At 32.7% G+C, this 21,275-nt stretch overlaps 1 protein-coding gene across 2 annotated transcripts in view; it reads right to left on the reverse strand.

Annotated features, from left to right (window-relative positions):
• The window catches only part of LOC128166095 (uncharacterized), a 39,849-nt gene extending 25,705 nt beyond the window's left edge, over positions 1 to 14,144 (reverse strand). For both annotated transcript variants that reach the window (XM_052831030.1, XM_052831029.1), the window contains exons 1-10: positions 14,030 to 14,144; positions 10,281 to 10,426; positions 9,770 to 9,890; positions 8,773 to 8,939; positions 7,881 to 8,083; positions 6,244 to 6,555; positions 2,528 to 2,617; positions 1,364 to 1,903; positions 790 to 862; positions 318 to 592 (exon numbers count right to left, since the gene is read on the reverse strand). In XM_052831030.1, the coding sequence (XP_052686990.1) occupies positions 318 to 592; positions 790 to 862; positions 1,364 to 1,903; positions 2,528 to 2,617; positions 6,244 to 6,555; positions 7,881 to 8,083; positions 8,773 to 8,939; positions 9,770 to 9,890; positions 10,281 to 10,426; positions 14,030 to 14,080 (1,978 nt within the window). In that variant the 5' untranslated portion in view covers positions 14,081 to 14,144. The remainder of the gene's footprint in view (positions 1 to 317; positions 593 to 789; positions 863 to 1,363; positions 1,904 to 2,527; positions 2,618 to 6,243; positions 6,556 to 7,880; positions 8,084 to 8,772; positions 8,940 to 9,769; positions 9,891 to 10,280; positions 10,427 to 14,029) is intronic.
• Between the last annotated feature and the right edge of the window lie 7,131 nt (positions 14,145 to 21,275).

Consider the following 21,275-nt stretch of genomic DNA (forward strand, 5'->3'; position numbering starts at 1 on the left):
ACAATTTTCCAATATAAAAAGGAAAAACTTTGAGGATAAAATATCCTCCTAAACAAAATAATATAATTATGTACCTTGTTATAATAAGATAAACTGATTTAATATAAACAAATAAGGTTCATAACAAATCAAAACTGGGACCTGGTGCTACGTTATAACCATATTTCATTGCAAATGCTTCAAATAACACCTTAACAAGTACATTAATCTTCCTTTACAGATCAAAATCCAAATTAATAGTACATATAAAATAAAGCATTATTTTTTTAAAGAGGAGGACAAGGGGGAATCTACCACTGAAAAAAACCCTGACTTACTGCAGTTACTTTCAGCATTATAAACATCCAGAATGACTTTCTCCCACAAGGTCATTTCATTATCCCCTGGCCCTGGTCCATAAACATTGAGTTGGAAACTGAATTCCTCAGGGAACAGTAGATTGTTGGATACTTCATAAACCCTTACATTGTCTGTGTATTGTTTCATGACCTGTATCTGTATATCATGCTTGGCGGGAACTTTGATGGTGGCAGATACGCCGGATATAGAAATATTATACTTCACTAGGGAGAGGAGTTCACCTCGGTGTTTCCTACAATAAAATTAACATACCAATACTGTAAATTCTTGCTCTCCATAAAATGATCTTTCAGTAAATTCAGTTATGACAAAGAGATAATTATTCAAAGTAAATAATTAATCCAATTACCTTTTTAATAATTTTGGAACTACATTTACTTATAAAACCCTTATGAATTACACTAAAATGTAAATTGTAAACACTCAAACCTTTTTTCGTAGACATATTTTGAACGAAGTATGCTATCTGGAAACTCAATATTCTTCCTTTGTAAATTCTTATCTGTGAAAACACCAAATTCATATAATTAGCATAAAAAATGTTAGGTTTATTAGCATGAAACCTATTGGTCTTTTAAACAGTCACCTGAGAACAAAGCAGCAAAATTATTTCATAATCACAATACCTTCTGAAAAATAGTCTAATTAGTTATACATGTAATGCATGGAGAGAAAAATATACTCGCACTGTATGGTGATGTATGACAGATCTTCCCAGTAATTGAGATATATAATTTGTACAATTCCTTTAATAAATAGAAGGAAAGGTGGAAGGCCCATGAAATACCAGGAGACAATGTCCAGTTAATGCAAATAGTGCATAGATAATGCTGTTACATATTTTTTTGCAATATTTAAAAGCCTGTTGTAATGAGAAAGACTGTTTTTCAAATAAAATTTGAATATCTTAATCATGTAAGGTAAATTAAGTGTATTGAGAATTTTATCCATTTGTTTAAATAAAGAACATGCAATTAAAGGAAAAAATAAAGCATTCCGGTACCTTTATTTGCCTCCACATATGCATCCTCTATAGCAGAAATCACTGGGCTATCAATCTCATTGTCCAGAAGATTAATGAAGAAACTGTCTTCTAAAACCTGGACTGGGGAAGTTGATGGAGTCACTGGTTTACTGGTTGTCACCACCGTACTGGGACTAGATGCCACCTTGGTGGTGGTGGTGGTTGATGGTGGTGTTGTTGATTGCTTTGTGGTGACTGTGGTGGCTTCAGTGGTGTCTGGCATGGTAGTAGCTTTAGTGGTGGTGGATTTGGTGGTTGACTCTGTGGTAGGTTGTTCCGTGGTGGGTTTTGGTGTAGAGATTGTGGTTTCTGGTGAGGTTGGCTGTGTAGTTGTTGTTGTTGATGTGGTTGTTGTTTCAGGGGTGGTTGATTCAGTTGTTGGTTTCTGTGTTGTTGGTCTCTGTGTTGTTGGTTTCTGTGTTGTTGGTTTTTCTGTTGTTGTTTTTGGTGTTGCTGTTGTGCTTGTTGTAGTTGGTGATGTCACTCCTGCAGTTGTTGTAGTCTCACATGTAACACTTGCTATAAAAAGACAAAAAACATTTTTATCTTATGATTTTCAAAAAGTAAAAAAATGTAAAATGAAAAGAAACAACAAAAGTTCATTTGCTCAATTTTTAAGGTATCATATGTCATAATTCTTCATTGAACAATAAAATGATTCATATTGAGAAATCATCATTGTTTGAGTTACTTGGCGAAATAAATTTTTTGTGGATATTAAAAACTCAATAATTAATATTAATCTTTATTATTTTTGTATTAACATTTGGAATCATAGACATTTATTCTGGCAGTTATACCCACAAAATTACATCCCCACAAATGACCACAATGTAGTGAATACCCACTAATATTAATCAAATGCCCAACAAATTCCATGGTGCTTCACAGAATAAATAATATTTATTTAATTTCTGTAAATTGTATATCCAAAACATAAAGTTAAACATACATTTGCTCCATTCATGATCAAGGCATTATTTTCAAAATCATTTAAAGAAAGTTGTATGACATATTTTTAAATTTTCTTGATTGTTCCTTCTTTATTAAATGACTGAAAAGCTTGATTTCTTCAAATACTGTTACAGTAGTTTAACATATTAATTTGGTAATTTGACCCAATATTTCAAAGTCGATGGGTACCTTTATTGCTATTAGCACAGCAACAGTAGTATTCGTCTTTCTGCTGACCATATCTCACACAAGTACCGGACCCACAATAGTTGAAATAAGCTGTAATGAACATTCATAAACAGATCAAGATTAAGGTCAGATGAGACCTATCCGCCACTATTTTTCATGTTTTCCTTTATCTGCAATGTGAAAATTCCCAATATGTAAATCCATGGTTAAGTTTTTATGTTGTATGATACCGGTATTTATCTATTTGGAAAACATAGGTAATCACAGATTACAAAGCTCACCGAGACGAGACATCACCCTTATGAGACATCACCTTTATGAGACCACCTTTATCATATTATATGAAAATCATACTTTATGATCTTGGATATTCATGGATTCTGTTTTGAAACAATATCATATATCATCTGTTAAAAAATTGTATGATAACCATATGTTCATATGTCAATCAATACAATAATATCAAATTAAATATTGCATCCTATCATATTTACAATATATATCATATAATACAATAAAATACTGTAATAAACAATGATGAGATATCATAGTGTAACATATGATATGAAATTGTATTGTGTTATACATTATTGTATTTGATCACATAATACAACATCATTATATATAATACAATATAGTATTATATTACAATATCATATTACATAATACATCATAACATTGAAACATATGATATCATATTGTATAATATAATATGATACTGTATCATTTTTGATACATTATACAATATTGTATCATATTACACAATATAATTTGATACACCATTAAATCATATCAAATGATAAAATATTATGTGATTAATTAAAATATTATATAATACAATAATATATATTACAATATCATATAATACAATTTCATGTGATATGATAATATATCCTATTTATAAACCAATATCATATTATACAATATTGTATGAAATGATATTATATTATATAACATTACAATATCAAACAATTTAATTTCATGTGATATAATTCTATATTACAGAAACCAATATCATATTATACAAAATCGTATGATACAATATTAAAGAATATACAACATTGTATCATAGGATACAATATTATATTTTGCAATATCTTATGTAATAGTATCATGTGATAAAATAACAAATTAATAATACAATATAATATTATACAATACTGTATCATAATATACAATACTTTACATAACAATATCATGATACAATATCATATCATAAAATATCAAAAAAATTGATACAATATCACACCGTAACATATAACTTTCTATAATATAACATATGAAATTATATTGTATCATATTAAACAATATTGTTTCATATCATACAATACTATATCATAGGAATCATGTTATATCAGTTAACAACAAACACATCTATCTATCGAGCAGGTTTGAGTGAGGTAGGAGATTTCATTAGCATCTTTGATAATTGAGATCAGGCTCTGCATCTGAAGCAACCTCTGCGTTTCATTTATTATAAAGTTTAATCAACTATGCAAGCTATCATCTATAAAACATGTGACCTTTTCCAAAAAAACTAAACCTCATCCAGCATCCAAAACCTATGGCTCAGATTCAGCATTCAAGCCTGTCAGGTGAATCAGTATCATAAGACACATCATCCATGCAAGTTTGGTGAAGTTTGGACCAGTAATAACTAAGATATCATCATCAGAGGGCATTAGCAATTAACACCTTAACTTCCTCCAGCATCTGCAACATATGGCTCAGATTCAGCATCCATGTCTGTCAGGTGCATCTGTATCATAAGACACACCATCTATTCAAGTTTGGTGAAGTTAGGACCTGTAATAACTAAGATATATTTTTTAGCATCCTTGTTAATGGAGATCAAGCTCTGCATCTGAAGCTACCTCTACAATTCACTCATATTACAGTTTAATCAACTATGCAAGTTTGAAATACCGTAGTACTATTATCTATTAAACATGTGACCTGTTCCAAAAAACTTAACCTTATCCAGCATCCAAAACCTATGGCTCAAACTCAGCATTCAAGCCTGTCAGGTGCATGGAAGTCTGGTGAAGTTAGGACAAGTAATAACTAAGATATAATCATCAGAGGGCACCTGTGTAAAAACTTTAACCAGCTCCAAAAACATTAACCTCCTCCAGCATCCAAAACCTATTGCTCAGATTCAGCATTCAAGCTTGTCAGGTACATCTGTATCATAAGACGCACCATCCATACAAGTTTGATGAAGTTAGGACCAGTAGTGACTAAGATATAATCATCAGAGGGCACCTGCAACAAAAACTTTAACCAGCTCCAAAAACCTTAGCCTCCTCCAGCATCCGAAACCTATAGCTCAGATTCAGCATTCAAGCTTGTCAGGTGCATCAGTATTATAAGACACACCATCAATGCAAGTTTGGTGAAGTACGGACCAGCAGTAACTTAGATATTGCTATCAAAGGGCACCTGCAACAAAAACTTTAACCTGGTCCAACAACCTTAACCTCCTCCAGCATCTGAAATTTAGGACTGAGATTCAGCATCCAAGTCTTAAAAGTCCATAAGTAGGTCCAGATGCATCATCCATGCAAGTTTGGTGAAGATAGGACAAGTAATAGCTTAGATACAGGACCTGCAACAAAAACTTTAACCAGGTCCGGACGCCGACGGTATAGCATAAGCTCCCCTTGACTTCGTCTCGGTGAGCTAAAAAATAGTTTTGATTGAAAATATGTACTATGACTTAATTTAAAAACTTTTTGTGTGCTATGATATTATATTAATAAATATTCAAACCCCAAAAATAGTATGGTAATGTACTCTTGATTTTTGGACATTAATTAAGAGCTAGTTTAATTAAGGAATGAATTCAATATTTCTTAGTTTTATACGATATAAAATGGTTTGGGGCAGTTTACGCTTTATAAACCGCGAAGCGGTTTATAAAAAAAGCGTAAACTGTTCCAAACCATTTTATATCGTATAAAACTAAGAAATATTGAATTCATTCCTTATAATTTAATTTATTTGCTATCAATTGTTGATAAAAACGGTAATTTGATCTATAAAATGACATCAAATTGTACAAAATTCAAACGTAACGTCAGGCGGATTGATACGTTTTTGACGTTTGTCTTACTATGACGTAGGCAACATTCTTTATACGATATAAAATAAATTTTTCAACCAATCAGAAAGCATGTTACAACCAGAATTAAATTATATGCAAATAAATAAGAAATATCTATTATGAAAAATTATCTCCAGAGGAACGTCTCGTGTGTCCTTCGTGTGTCGCCGGTAAATCTCAAAATAAAGTTGTTATAAAAAAAAGTTGGTTTACAGTATATTGGCTTTAAAGCAATGATTAATTAACAAATACTTCATACAAATAAACATCAATATGAATACTGGTTTAAATGAAAGCAATGAATGCTTATTTTTGGATGTTATATAACACACCAAGGCTGTGCAAAAAAATTATCATTCCATGTTAACTCTAAATACTGGTAATCATTTTAAGGGATTCATTTTGAAATTGGAAAAATCTGTCATTTCTTATTTTTGAAAATGGTTTGATATCTGTTGTAAATTGAAGGAAGGTAAGGTTCAGAAAATAGATGTTTCATTTTGAAATTAATAAGGGAAAATGTCATATAATAGAAGCTTTCTGTGACATAACTTCCATAAATGCATGCCTTTTCATTATTAAAACCAAATCCAATTATTAAATTACTCACATTTCTGCATATTCAGAGTGAGGGGGCATGATTTCCCATCTTTTGTTAGGTCTCCAGTCATGGTAGTCAAATTGTTTGCTGGTTGAGTCCCATAAAGAATCACAGAAGTATTATTATCTTTACTTTGTATATTTAATGATCTATGACCAAATGTTCCAGTAGCTATGGTTGAAATTCCCTCAAATGTCAAAACAGCTGTCATCTCTATACTACCCACTTTTCTTTGGGTAACATTCACCTGTATAATGTGTGATATCCCATCAGGGCAGGCATAGCTGCCCATCCATAAGCTTGGCAATAACTCGTTGGAATCTGAGTAAAGAGGACAATATATTTATGCATTCCTTGGTCAGAAACAAATTTAGATGCTCTACATATGTATAAAGTTTCTCCACATATAACTCAACTTTTCCTATATATACAAGCTCAAATCTAATATTTTTTTAGCTTAGAACTTATCTTTGTTAGTAGAAAATTTTAAAAAATTGCTTTTTCCGTAATATTTAAGCACTGATGGATACTTCTGATTTAAATGCACACTTAAATTAGCATATTACATTCTAAACAGTTGACTGCATGACTTATTTACTTTTTTTAAATCATAACAAAAATTCCAAAGCAAGGACTCTTAGTTGAATAGACCTTTTTAGGGTGTATGTACTTTTTTTGTTTGTGTATTTGGGAGGAGGGGTTTAAATATTGATGAACTTTTTTTGACACATCTAAAAACAAAATATCAAAAGAATGGAAAAAAGGGCACATGATTTGTCACTGTAATAATGCAAATGCTGGAGAAATGACAAAAACCTACAAAAAAGGATGAGAATAATACAATTTAGAAAGTATGGTGCTGTATAAAGATTTCCATTTGCTTTTTATTATACGATAACAAAGTTTTTTAAAGTTAGCAAATGCATACATTTTCACTTTATTATAGCGATTTTTGTATAATGTAAGTACTCCACCCCCACCCCCTCCCCCCCCCCCCCCCCAAAAAAAGTTACTCTTCAGGCTGTCTGATCAATTTTTATCTACATTGCATGAGCTGCTGGTTTTTATTTTTCAACCGACAAGAAAAAAATTCTACCCCTCTTATACACAGGAGTAACTAAAAGGGAAAGTACATATACATTTTATTTATTTCTAAATTATTTGACACTCGAAAATTGGCATTGCCCGCGATTTTCTTTTGTTCCATTGAAAAATTTTAGTCTTATGATTCACTGCAATTATGCAATAACATAATAAGTATTTAATTTTTTTGTTAAAATGAGGGTGATTATTATATATTTTTTAAACCAATAAACCGCTAAACGGAGGCATCATGCACACAGCAACCATGCAACCAATGTCTTACCCAATCTGCACTGACAATACCAGTATTTAATGATCCCTTATCCTAAGCAATGTTCAATAACTCTATTTTTCCTGTTTAGATATCAATAGATGATGTAAGATATAAAAAAAATTATGCCTAATATGAATATTCAATTTTTTTTTATTTTTACTGGGGCTCATACATGTACATGCACTATAATAGCTCTTTCTTTATATTCCAGTGGAATATCCATTCTCATAAATGATTTGGCTTCAATAAAAAATTCTGCATTTTACAATACAGACCCTGTCATAAGTACCTTTATAGAAGCTACAGTCTCCCTCTCCCCCAGGGATCTGTATGTCACAGTTTGGCCCCTTCCAGCCAGGTAGACATATTTTGGCTCCGTCGGCCCTACATCTATAGTGTCCATTACATCCAAAGTCCTCAGGCACACAGTTTATACTGCAGTCCTCCCCATAGTAGTTCTGGTCACAGTAAGACGCCAAACTAAAATTCAACCTGCAAGTACCAATGTTATCATAGATTTATACAATTTAATCATTCTTATTTACATCTATCTATTTTTATCCTGCACACACTAAATCACAACAAGAGGTACTGTGAGCAAGCTTGTAAACGATACCCCTGCAAAGAAAATATAACAACTCAAGTATTTCTCTAGTGGAAAGAAATGGATGCACCATTTTTCTTTCAGTGACCTTAAACTTGCACAAATGACCAAAGCTCAAGGTCAGATCATATTTTAAGGTCACAGGAAATCTTTGTGCCATGGTTTCTTAAATTTTGTCTTCATTTAAACAAGATATGACCTGGACAGAAATTCTGCATTTTTTCCTCCAGTGACCTTACACTTGCCCATGTGACCTTGGGTTAAAATCATGACACACCCTCTGGTGACAAGCACTTTATATGAAGTGGAGACTTCTAATGCTTCTACATAAAAAAAGATATGGACCAGACACAAATTATGCACTATTTCATCTAGTGAAGGGGGGGGGGGTGTATGAATAGTTTAAAGACATAATAATTACACTGAATGCCAATTCTAGCTGCATGTGTTAAAATTGCAGAGTCATTAACACTCATTTAAATTTCAGAATTTCCTGTGGATTCCTGATATATATACATTTACTTGTGCAAAGCATGGAGTTTCATTCAGACTTGAAGTTGATGTATTTACCACTAACCTTGTTGGATTATTTTTTCTTTCTCCTCTAATAAAATAATCCATGTATTCAGCCAATGATGAATTAAAGAAAGCTGTCCTGCTATACTTAAAGTGAAAGGCATCAACCAGATCAGTTGCCTCCTCCGAGTCCTGGTCTGTCACATTAACTCGTATGTACAAGTCCTCCTGTTAACAAAATTATCATACATTTGTATTACAATAAGTAAAATGTAAATAAAATAATCCAATGTATGTAGAACATGTAGACTTGGTTTAGTTATATTAAAGTATAACACTTTTTCTCACAGCTGTCAGCAAATAATTTTCTTGAATTTATATATAGAATAAATTGAATATATTGAATATTGAAGGAGTTCCCCCCCCCCCCCCCCCCCCTTTTGGGGGGAAGTACATTGTATACAAAAAGTTATAGTAAAATACACGCATTAACTTAAAGTTTACGTAGATGGATTTTTATGTTACTTAACTTCAACTTCAATGTGAATCTATACCCGCTGAAATCCATTTCGAACATTTATTACTGGCAGGGAAACTGTTGTGTACTTTTGTGTGTGTGTGTGTGTGTGTGTGTGTGTGAGAGAGAGAGAGAGAGAGAGAGAGAGAGAGAGGGGTGCCTTTTTTTTTACACTGCAGACATTTTTCTTAAATTTACATATCATATCATATACAAAAAATTGAAGTATCATGGAGTTGCCCACCCACCCCCAACTTTTGTGGGAGCATGTATTAAATGGAAGTGAAAATATGAAATGAAGTTGACAAGGAGTTCCACCCCCCCCCCCCAAAAAAAAAGAACGTTTTTGAGGAGGTTGCCCCCTCCCTCTTTCAAAGACGATGCTACGTGCCTGTTGTGTACTGCTCTTAATATTTTTTTTTCTAAAAGATATAGATAAATTATGGATAACAATTTTTCATTAATAACATAACCTTCTATAAAATTTTACGATATAACAGTTAAAGTTCCCATATGAAAATTGCAGCTCATATCAACATACCTTTAAACTGTTCGTGATAGCGAAGTTGAAGACATCGGTGAACTCAATACTGTTCATGTCAGTAGGTGATATCACCTGTTTAGTGCCGTAAGTACAGTCGTATGATCCATCTATGTGTTTCCTGAAATTATAAAAGTTCCCGCATTTTGTCAAAATATCTATTTTCTGAACCAATGACGAATACTAAATTCCGTAATTTATGGTTTCGATTACATTAGCCATATTTATTAATTCTAACAGAGACATAAATAGCATTTATGTCTCTGATTCTAGGAATAAACATGCACATATCATTTCAATAAATAATTCTTATCCGTTGTTTCCGATGATATATTATCGCTCACATATGATCAGTGACATGTGCATAACTGTAAAAATAAAGAGTACTTATAGGTCTATCCCCGATGAGACACAATTTAATAATTTCAAAACCACGTTGCCTCTGGTAACCAAACGACAGTGTATAGGATTGGTGTAAGATATGATAAAAATTAATGTTACATGTATTTACCCAACACAGATGTCAAACTTGAGATCGCACTTGTCGAGCAAACACTTCTTAACGTCTGAGTCGCAGCATTCGCCATCGTACGTCGTTCCTTGCACGTTATCGTAAGAATAAAGTTTAATTGTTAACTTTCCTGTGCTCTCCACCACCTGAAATATTCCGTAAACTATTTTTATAGATACATTCTATAGAAAATTTTAACATTATAGACCTTGACCTCTGACCTCGTCATATTCATTTCTACCCCCTCCCACTTTTTTCTTTTAATTTAAATGTAGATATTCAATCTACGAACAAATTTTCAACATCGACGGAATTATTTCCTGATGAAATAAGGTATAAGGAATCATTCTTTGAGTATTATGAGGTGATAATTTCGGTCGGGGCGTGATCAAATTCAATAAAGCCCGAAGGACTTTATGATAGATTTGATCACGCCCCGACCGAAATTATCACCTCATAAATTGATAATATTCAAAGGATGATTCCTTATTACTTATATTTACATAATTTTAAACCATCGTACGATTAAATATTAAAATATAAATAAGAAACCCCGCTGGCGCCTCTATTTGGCTTCATTTGAAGTTATGGGTTTTATAGTACAAAATCGATACTAGTACGTAGTGTTATTACAGGCAAAGACACTGGAAAATGAAAATACTAACGAATAAAAGAATCATTCTACATTGTATATAATAATAGAAAATATACCCCTTTCCGCCTGGTGCAATATAAGCCGAAACTCCGCTAATATATGGGATGCGATATGAAAATGATATGTCATGATTTTTATATCATATACTTATAGAAAATATCAAAGAAACAATTAAAAAAAAACATGTGATAAATGTTCATTGTCAACAAATTGATCCGTGTCTATATATTCCGTCTTCTATAAACTTTCCTGAAAAATATATCATTGTTTGTTTACAAATAGTTTATAACAAGTTAACAAGTGCATGCCCTTGAAGTAGTCATGGCTGGGCAGTGGTCATTGTAGAGTGATGTGCATGTATATGATAATGATCTTCTCCATGAAACTTTCTTACTTACTACCCAGCACTACTGATTTCGCGATTGACTAATTAAAATTACCAGACACTAGTATACTTTTTGTACTTTTAGTAAACTCGGGTCATTAAGTTGAACCGTTATCAATGTCCCTGGAATATTTTACTTCTATTGGGTTTAAAATTCCGCGGTATAAATCAGTAAGGGGGGGGGGGGGTCGACAGATTACAGGAAATCGATTGCCGAGTCACCTGTAATTTACTTATTTGATCTTGTGGTCGCCAGAAACAAGTCGCTGTTATTAAGTAATATCAAGGTATGCCCTTGTAGACGAGGTAAACTCCCGAAGAAGCAACGGCATTGCTTGATAATTGCGTTGTATCATGTTTGTTAGCCAACAATTTACGACTTTAAATAACGCATCCAGTATTTGTTTTTAACGTCTGGTGTTAAATTCAGGTTTATTACTGTTTAAAAATTTGAAGATATTTTTAATTGGCGGAGTAAATAAAAACGTGTGTTTTTTTTAACTGGAGTTGAATAATTCATGTCAGAATTGTGACGGTTCTGGGAAATTAAGAAACCATGATCTTTTCTCATCATCTATGTATTTTAAAAGTTGTAATTCTTTTCCATACATATCAAATGTAGATATAATAATTTGCCAAACAATTCAAGAAGGCAAAATTGAAATTCATTATGCACATAACACATGCGTTAACATAAACAACTAGAATATGTTCAATTTCATTAAATACGTTTAAATAAAATAAGATAAAATTCTTTAGACCATGTACATAAATATGCACTTCAGATGACATCTTTGTTTATTATTTTTTTATTTATTGGTTTCAGGTTTTTGTGCAGCGCAAAAGTAATGTCAGTACAACAAGGATACTTGTATGCATCATAATGCTTGTGACAAATTCGTTCTATTAAATTTATTCATGCTGTTAATATATTCTAAAAACTTCACCGATACTGGGTTTCAATATTTATGTTATTCTCGATAGAATGCTAAGCAACAACAAAAGATGAATTCTCGTTGTACTAGTATCTAATGTCATTTTCAAGTTATCTTAATTATATACACTTAATTAATAAATCTGATCATGAATCATACATTTGTGCAATTAATTTTGCTCAAAATTGTTAAATTATCAATTTAAATTTTTTCTCTTTGAAGACAAATATCCCATTCTTATACAAGTTTCGGTCTAAATATTGTAATAATTATTACCTTATACAAAAACAAATACAGTCCAGATAATGTACATTCTGACTGCATGGCCATTATAATATATGATATGAGTAATAAATGTATACGACAAGATTGTAATAAAATTGTGAATTGCATAAAACATATCAACCATTTAATTAAAATTAAATTTATGTGCTAACTACCGGTATTTATCTATTGATCTATAATAATACAAACCAATGTGCTCCCCTACCCACTTTTTTAGACTTAATTAGTGCTTAAAGGAGGCTGGGTGGTTAACAAATTACCCATCAGATCTCTTTTAATTAAAAAAAATAGTTTTGACAAAAACGTTCATTAAATGAGCTCAGACATTTGTAGCCCTTATTTATCATGCTGGACCCTGGTGTGTTTTTTTTTTTTATTTATTTATTGTTTGCTTTGTTTTTTTTTTTGCTTCGTTTTTTTTTTGTGATATTTTTGTTTGTGTTATTATTTGTATTGTTATTTTTCTTCTTTTTTTAGGTATTGATCAGGCACGTAGCATCGTTTTTGAAAGTGGGGGGGGGGGGGGGGGGCAGACTCTTCCAAAAAATTTTGACAAGCAAAAAAAAAAAAGGGAAATTTTAAACTTTCACTAAATCTTCAAAATCCTAATCCGGGGGGGGGGGGGGGGCTGGCGTAGTATATAACTTCAATTTCACCTCTCATTACCTTTTTTCATATCAATTTTTTACATACTCCAAAAAAAGTGGGGGGGGGGGGGGGGCAACTCCATGATAATTCAATTTTTTATATGTAAATTTTAAAAAAATTGTTGCAGGCCCCCCTGCCCCCCCCCCCCCCCCGATGCTACGTGCCTGTTGATGAAACATTGTTTTTCGCCGGATTAACTATATTAAACCATTTGATATATTAGTGTATTATAGTTTTTGATGTATAAAAATAAATATTAAAGGATTCATATTTTATAGTAGTTTCGTCAATGTTCGTTGGATACCAATTTTCGTGGATTTCGTTGTCAAGATAAATGTCCATTGAATGTCCACTGAAGTGCAATTTCGACTACATGTATTAACATTTCGTTTTGATAAAATCATTGGCCACATTTACGTCCTTGAAACTGTAATCCACCAAAATTGATACCCACGAATATAATAACCGCAGTAAGTCTCCAGGACGATAAATACACATTTATATTAATATAATTTGATGAAATGAGTTGAAATGCAATTAGGGGAAAACTCCTACCGTTAGACCGGATAGATTCAATGTTAATCGACCATTTTGATTTTAATTTGTTCAACCTTTGTTGTTTTGTTTTCTTTATATTGACTTTAGAAAATTATTATATAAATAGCGACAAAAGTTCATTCAAAAGTTGATTTGTCAACTCAACTTAAACTAAATAGTCTTTTTAGTAAAAATTAAAAAAGTATTACCCAATAAAAAGATTTTAATCAGATATTTTTTAAATAATGATTTCGAAAATTTATCGATAAAAATTAAGTCATTGACAATAACAACAATAACTTACCCCTATTAAAAACAAGGAGACAAATCCGACGGAAAATAAAATTCCGTTCATTTCGACATCAGAACGTGAAATGGCCAATAACTGATATACGAGGGGGTATGACGCCTCGCTTTGACAGAAGCGGGAGGGATTCCCTCTTTAGCTGCCAGGAATTCAGGGATAAATCGATAGCTTAATAATTACAATTGAGACCCAACCAACAGAGGAATGTACCCGCCACACCCTAAGATAAGAGTGATGTACCAATGCACCGATACTTAAAACGTTTTTAATGCATATTCTTTGTTTATAAGCTGTGCAAACGTGCATAGGAACGACAGAATGCCTGCAAAAAATTGGAAATGCGTGGGTAGAGTGTCTTTCTCAATGGGAGACTTCGTCAAACCCACTCACCAAATTCACTACGCTTTTGCCTGAACAGAATTTCAGAACTCTATCATTGATAAAGCAGACCCGGCATTCGTAATTACATCTGTAATCTACTGGCTGTGTCACCCACAAAAGTGAAATATCTAGAGGTCTGTTAACAGGTGTGTCCAAATCAATGCAATCGATGTCAGGAGGGTGGGCAGCAAACAGATAGTAGGACTCAGTACTGCTGGCAGCGACTACGTTATGTACACGCATTTGGAAGATTGGACTAAATTTATGTTGTTCTAAAGTGGTTCCATTTGATCTTTGCATTTTTGTACATTTTATGTAGTGGAAAATTGGACTAAATATCATGAGGCAAAACTATGTTCTATATAGTACTTTATAAATCGTTATTTCGATTTTTTTCGTTTTTACATATATTATTCACGAAGTCATAGTTAAATTTCAACGAAAGCACCAAAAAAAAAAAACTGTAAATGAAATCTACATTTATACTCATTATCAGAAAACATTTTCGCAAATAAAAGAATACACAAAAAAGATAGAAACCATAATTAAAAAAAAAATGCACTGTCCTTTTTAAAAATGTTTTTAAAGTGTTGGTTTTTATTTTAACCCCTTTGCAACCCATATGAAAATATCGACATCATTTGTTGTGGGGCAATGTGCAGAGAGAGTGATCAATTTGTTGGCTCATTCATTTCGAACACATTTAAATTTGTTGATAGTTAACCCCTGCTTCGATTCAGAAAAAAAGTATATAAATAATGGTTCTGAAATTTAAGTCACATAAATCCTTATTAAGATTTTTGAACAACCCCAACCGAACATCTGAAAATCCCAAACGTCAGCGAGGATTTATTGCATAAGACTTTGTTCGGGACTCTTTGATGTTCATAAGGAAACAAATCTACCACAACTACCATAATCTAGAACATTCCCCCTAAATGCGCATATACGGTATATGAAACAAAAATTTCCGTGAATTTTAGTAAATTCTGAACTTATACAAATAAAACATGACCAAATACCTGTTTGCTTTAAGACATATTGCAAAACGGTAGAACGTGAAGGGGTGGGTTAAAATTTACACAGAACCGAACGAAATGATAAATGTATTTTTCCATGGCATAAGAGAGTGATATTTGAACGTGGATAAATATTCTTATCAAAGTGAGTCAACACGTCAAAATATTATCATGAGAAGGCCATCGGACCACACTCTCTTAATGGTAGTATAGGAACCACAGAGGTCCTGTCGCGGTATTTTTGTGAATGAACAGAGTCCTCTGTCCCGCATTGGTCACCGGTTATATGTCGCGTATTGTGTTGCCTTATCAGCTAACATAACAAATCTAAACCTGTAAAGCACCCTTAATAAGTTAGGGATGTTGACCGAAGATTTATGGACTTTAGTGTGTCTGTGGGTTATTGGAGTCTGCAATGATTCAAAGTAATAAAGAGAAAAAAGGAAACGTTTAATCTGTCGGCTTCAATTTTATTTTAAGATAAATCATTAAAGCCCAAACCATTATGCTTTATCGATTCTATCATATTAAATTTTGAAAGTAATAAAGAATACTTAGTTAATTTTATCTTAAGTGTTCAAATCCATATGTTTGTTTAAGATTGCATAAAAGAAAACAGACATCGATTGTTAAGGAAGTTACTAGTATTGACAATTTTTGTTGAAATAATTATTTGAATGATTATTAAATGACCGTCATCTAAATGCAATCATTTTTTGATCAATTACATAATACAAATAATACAATGATCAATATCAAATAAATCCATTTAGGGTTGAAAATTTATTGGTTAAACAACATATGTGCGCATCAAGAGGATGTTCAAATGAATGCAAAGTGATACCCTATCAAATAAAAGTGAAAAAATACCAAACCATGTGTAATACATATGTAATAATAATAACAAACTAGATCTCGTTACGAGTAACGAGTAGGTCTTCCGTCCGATTTTGTTTTCATATGATACGATGAAATATCGATATTCTCTGCCAAATCTGCGATCTTGGTGAATCTAGGTTTTTTGTCCCGAGACCGAAAACGGACGAACAAAAGAGGTTTATGAAAATAAAAGCTAGGGTTTTTTATACATATGTTTAGTGTACACTACTGTTAATCATAGCAGATGAAACACCAAAGATAATCAGTTAAACTTGTGAAAAAAATGAATTGTTTGAACTCTTCTGGTGAGTACCGGAAGTGACGGTTGACAAAAGAAAACTCGTTAAATATATCTTCAATCGATTGTCTATCATTTATAAAAGTTTGTGTCTCAATCACTTACAGTGACTAAAATCTCGCTGGTATCAATTTTGTAAAATAGGCTAAGTACCAAAGATATTTGAAATCTTGCTTGTTTTCAAGTTATCTGTAATATAGTTTACGAGTGTCTTGGCTCCTCATTTAAGGGGCCTACCCCCTTTTTCTTGAGTTCAATCGAAAGTTCTCACGAATACTAACATTTTATGTTCTTACACCCATCTAAAATTGTTGTTCATTTTTGAGATACAAATGATTGAATATTTTAGGGGCCAGCCCTATAGATCCTTAATGGGGACAGACTTTGGAGTTTTGATTAGTGGAATTGATTAGAATCATCAATGCAAACATTTTCTTTTCTACATTGCCTAACAAAATATGTCTCCTTCTCTAGATATATTGCATCAAAGTTTAAGTACTTTGGCCCCTTAAAATCCCTAATTACGTCATAAATGGGTGTGAAAATGATTTTACCTGATAAATATTGCTACAATCAACAACTTTGCTTCTATATTGCATTACAAAATTTTGATCGTTTTTAAGTTATTTGCAATAGAGTTTACGAGTGTCTTGGCCCCTAATTTAAGGGGCCAGCCCCTTTTTCTTGATTTTGTTGGAAAGAACGTTTAATTATCTACTATTTTTGTTATATATGTCTTAACAAAATATCAACTGATAAAAAGATACAGATGAAAACGTATGAAGAATTTGAATGAAAATTCGTACCCAATTTTCGTGCCTAGGCGCGCTCCAAAAAATGGCGCCACTGGCGTAAAACAAAATAATAGTGCACAACTTCAGACTATAGACTACCTATCCTGAAAATTTCATAGTCATATCTCTGATAGTTTCTGAGATCAGCTCTGCACAAAATAGGTCGTAAAAAACTACAAAATGGCCGATAAATCGGTACCGGAAGTGCCGACAGGAAAAATCTCAAAAACGTATAAAGTTTACATCAAGACTCATCTTCTCTGAAAAAATGGTCGAAATCGGTCGAATAGTTTTCGAGAAATCTCGTGCACAAAATTTGTGGAAAAAAATAATAATAATAACTAGATACGATCTCGTTACGAGTAACGAGTAGGTCTTCCGTTCAATTTTTAAACGATACGATTAAAATGTCAATGAAATTTCAGAATTCCCCTCAACCACTGAATCCCTTTCAGATAATGTATAAGTTTGTCAATATCCTTGTTTTGATTAGTGGAATCCATTAGAATCATCAATACAGACATTTTCTCTTCTACAATGCTAAACAAAATATGTCTCCTTCTCCAGATATATTACGTCAACGTTTAAGTACTTTGGCCCCTAAAAATCCCTAATTACGTAATAAACGGGCGTGGCAATGATTTTTTCTTATAGATATTGTGACGATCAACAACTATGCTTCTATAATGGATAACAAAATCTGTATGGTTTTTAAGTTTTTTATGATAGTGTTTTTCAGTGTTTTGGCCCCTAAAAAAAGGGGCCAGCCCCTTTTTCTTGATTTTGGTGGAAAGATCGTTGAATTATCTACTACTTTTGTTATATATGTCTCAACAAAATAATAACTGATAAAAAGATACAGATCAAAACGTATGAAAATTTTGAATGAAAATTCGTACCCAAAATTCCGTGTCTCAGTGAGCTCCAAGGAATACAGCCACTGACATAAAACTTAATAGGGCCTAACTTCAAGCTATATTCTATATATCCTGAAAGTTGCAAAGTCATATCTTTGATAGGTTCTGAGATCATCTCTGCACAAAATAGGTCGTAAAAATTACAAAATTGGCCGTAAATCGGTACCGGAAGTGACAACGTCAAAAATTTCAAAAACATATAAAATTCAAGTCACGTGCCATCAACTATGAAAAAATAGTTGAAATCGGCCGAATAGTTTACGAGAAATCGCGTGCACAAAATTTGGAAAAAAATAATAATAATAATAACTAGAGCCGAGCTCGTTGCAAAGCAACGAGTAGGTCTTCCGTCGCAACTTCGTGTCGCGAAAGGATTGTCCATCAGTCTGATTAAAATACCTCCTTCTCCTGACACTTGTCAGAGCCTGACAGACCCTGTATTGATTAAAGGTCATCTTTACATGACAATTTCTTCTTACGAATTAGAGCTTTAGAAAATTGATTGGAACTCTTCAAATGGAGACAAAAAAAAGTAATTCATACCTGTTTTCTATGTAACCTCTAGATTGAGTATTGCACTACTCATTAAACAGATAAAGGCATATTCTGTTATTGATACAGGTCTATCAGAACCTGGCGAGTGTACGGAGAAGGGAAATGGTTTTTAATTATACTGGATTATCAATATGATAATAGTAAGTTCAAGAAATCGAAAACGAGACTCAATTTCAAAGTATTATTTTCATACCAGGCAAGTTCTTCGTTTAACTTACTTCAAGTTTAGGATAACTTTAAAAAGTACATCATTTATGTACATGTATATAATTAATTTAATTATAACAAAAGTGTGGATGTGGCGGTGGGGGAAATGACCCAAAAATCAATTTTCTAAGCGTAAACTTAAGGGAAATTTTGGTTGAGAGAAAGGGGGCATTGCTCCCACTGGACCATCTAAAAGGTACTGTTAGCAAGCTCACAAATGATATCCCCGCTAAGAAAGAAGTCATTACTCACGTATTTCTCTATTAGAGAATAATGGATGGTTCGTTTTCTTTAAGTAGTGAGTCAGACAAGGCAGGGTATATTTACAGGTCACAAGTAATCTTTATGACAAACTCTAGCTTTTACTCATTTCAATTTATACAAGATATGACACATGTTTAATATGACTTTGAACTTGCGCAACTGACCGTGGGTCAAGTTCATGACACATCATCGGTCATCAGGAATCTTTACATGAAATAGAAACTCCCAATGTTTCTCCTTAAATGACTTAGGAACAAATCATTACACACCCTCAGGTCATAAGCAATCTTTGTGTGAAGTAAGAAATTCCAAAGTGGACCGGAAACAAATTTTGCACTTTTCCTGTCAGTGACCTTTACTTTGTCCAAATGACCTTGGGTTTAGGTCATGACGCTTCGACAGGTAATGAGTATTATTTGTATGAAGTAAGAACACTTCCAATGTTTCTCCATCAGAAAGGTATAGACCGGACACGACGTACGGACGGACAAGGTGATTTTTATTTAACCCCCCCCCCCTCAATTTATTTTCGTGGGGTTTAAAAATCTTTTTCGCCCGTTTTGTGCGGCACAAAAAAGACCTATATTTTTCAATTATTTCTATCATATCTCATATAAATATACATGTAAATGTATGATTTGTATGCACATTTGAGTTCTTCTCATCATCGTCGGAAAGGATAAGAAACCCTTGGGGTCCAATAATGTCTTTTCATGGGCATTTGTCAATTTGCATAACTAAATGATTTCCAAGCGGTAATAAGCTATCAAAGCTATTGAGATGTTACATGTAGATATTGAATTTCTATCGATTTAAATTTAAGGTTAGGAAAAAAACACTTTTTTATACAGTAAAAAAAAATCTAAAATAGCTTTATGTACGCGTACACATAAATAAGAAGATGTAGCGAAAGCTATAAAGACTTTATTTCTTCTGTTCTAGACTTTTTCAGAGTTAACAAGCTACAAGTTAACAATCTCCCACTTTGACAAGCTAGATTAAAAATAAAATATTCAGCTGAGTTTTAATCTGCATTACAACCTCATATTACACAACTTCAATGATTTTTTTTATGTGCATATAACAATAAGTAAAATCCCCAAGAACAAATATCTATCGCAATTAAATGCATACATTTTTGAGAGGCAGAAAAGTCGCTATATTATAGTCTGCAAGTCAATTGAACTACTACAATTATTTCAAAGAAATAAGAAACTGTCGACACTTGCAGTATTCTGATGATTTAATGACGATCGACCGACTTTATTGCTTAATGTAGTCGTATATCATTACTTCTAATCCTAAGAACAAATTTTATTTAATATTTGACTTAAAACTGTTAACTTATAAAACCAGAGACATAAATATCTTATTAAGTTATTTAAGTCTCTGAAAATATATATTTTATTCTGTTCATAACTATAGAAGTTTAGCGTGTTCAACAGGTTAATTTTTTAGCCACATTCTCAGATTACGATATCGCACCTTTAATGTGAGGTTGATTGACATTGAATATTTAAACACTTATTGTTTAACAATTGACCGCTGCATTGAAAGCATCCTTCCAAATGTTACTCAATTATTTATCAATTGCTGATCTGCAGCCCGGGGGCAATATTTTAGGCTATGTGCGCTGACGTGACACGAGATTTTCGGTCGCACGTGGAGCGGATTCATTTGACTTAGCATAGACTGACCGAATAAACACACGGGTGGGAAGGTGACATACATTGAGGAGAAAAATGTACACATGTTAAGTAGTCGCCAAAAATGGGTCTTCGCCACATTTTGAAAAATCCCTTGCACTGTGATCATGAAACCGATAAAATCTAAACAAATCTTGTTTAAAAACACATGTAAACATTCTAAAAATAATCACTAAATCCCTCAATTCTATCGTGTCAGCCTCTACCGCCAATCGCAACTTCT

The sequence above is a fragment of the Crassostrea angulata genome, chromosome 10 (genome assembly GCF_025612915.1).
Source record: "Crassostrea angulata isolate pt1a10 chromosome 10, ASM2561291v2, whole genome shotgun sequence".
NCBI lineage: Eukaryota > Metazoa > Mollusca > Bivalvia > Ostreida > Ostreidae > Magallana > Magallana angulata.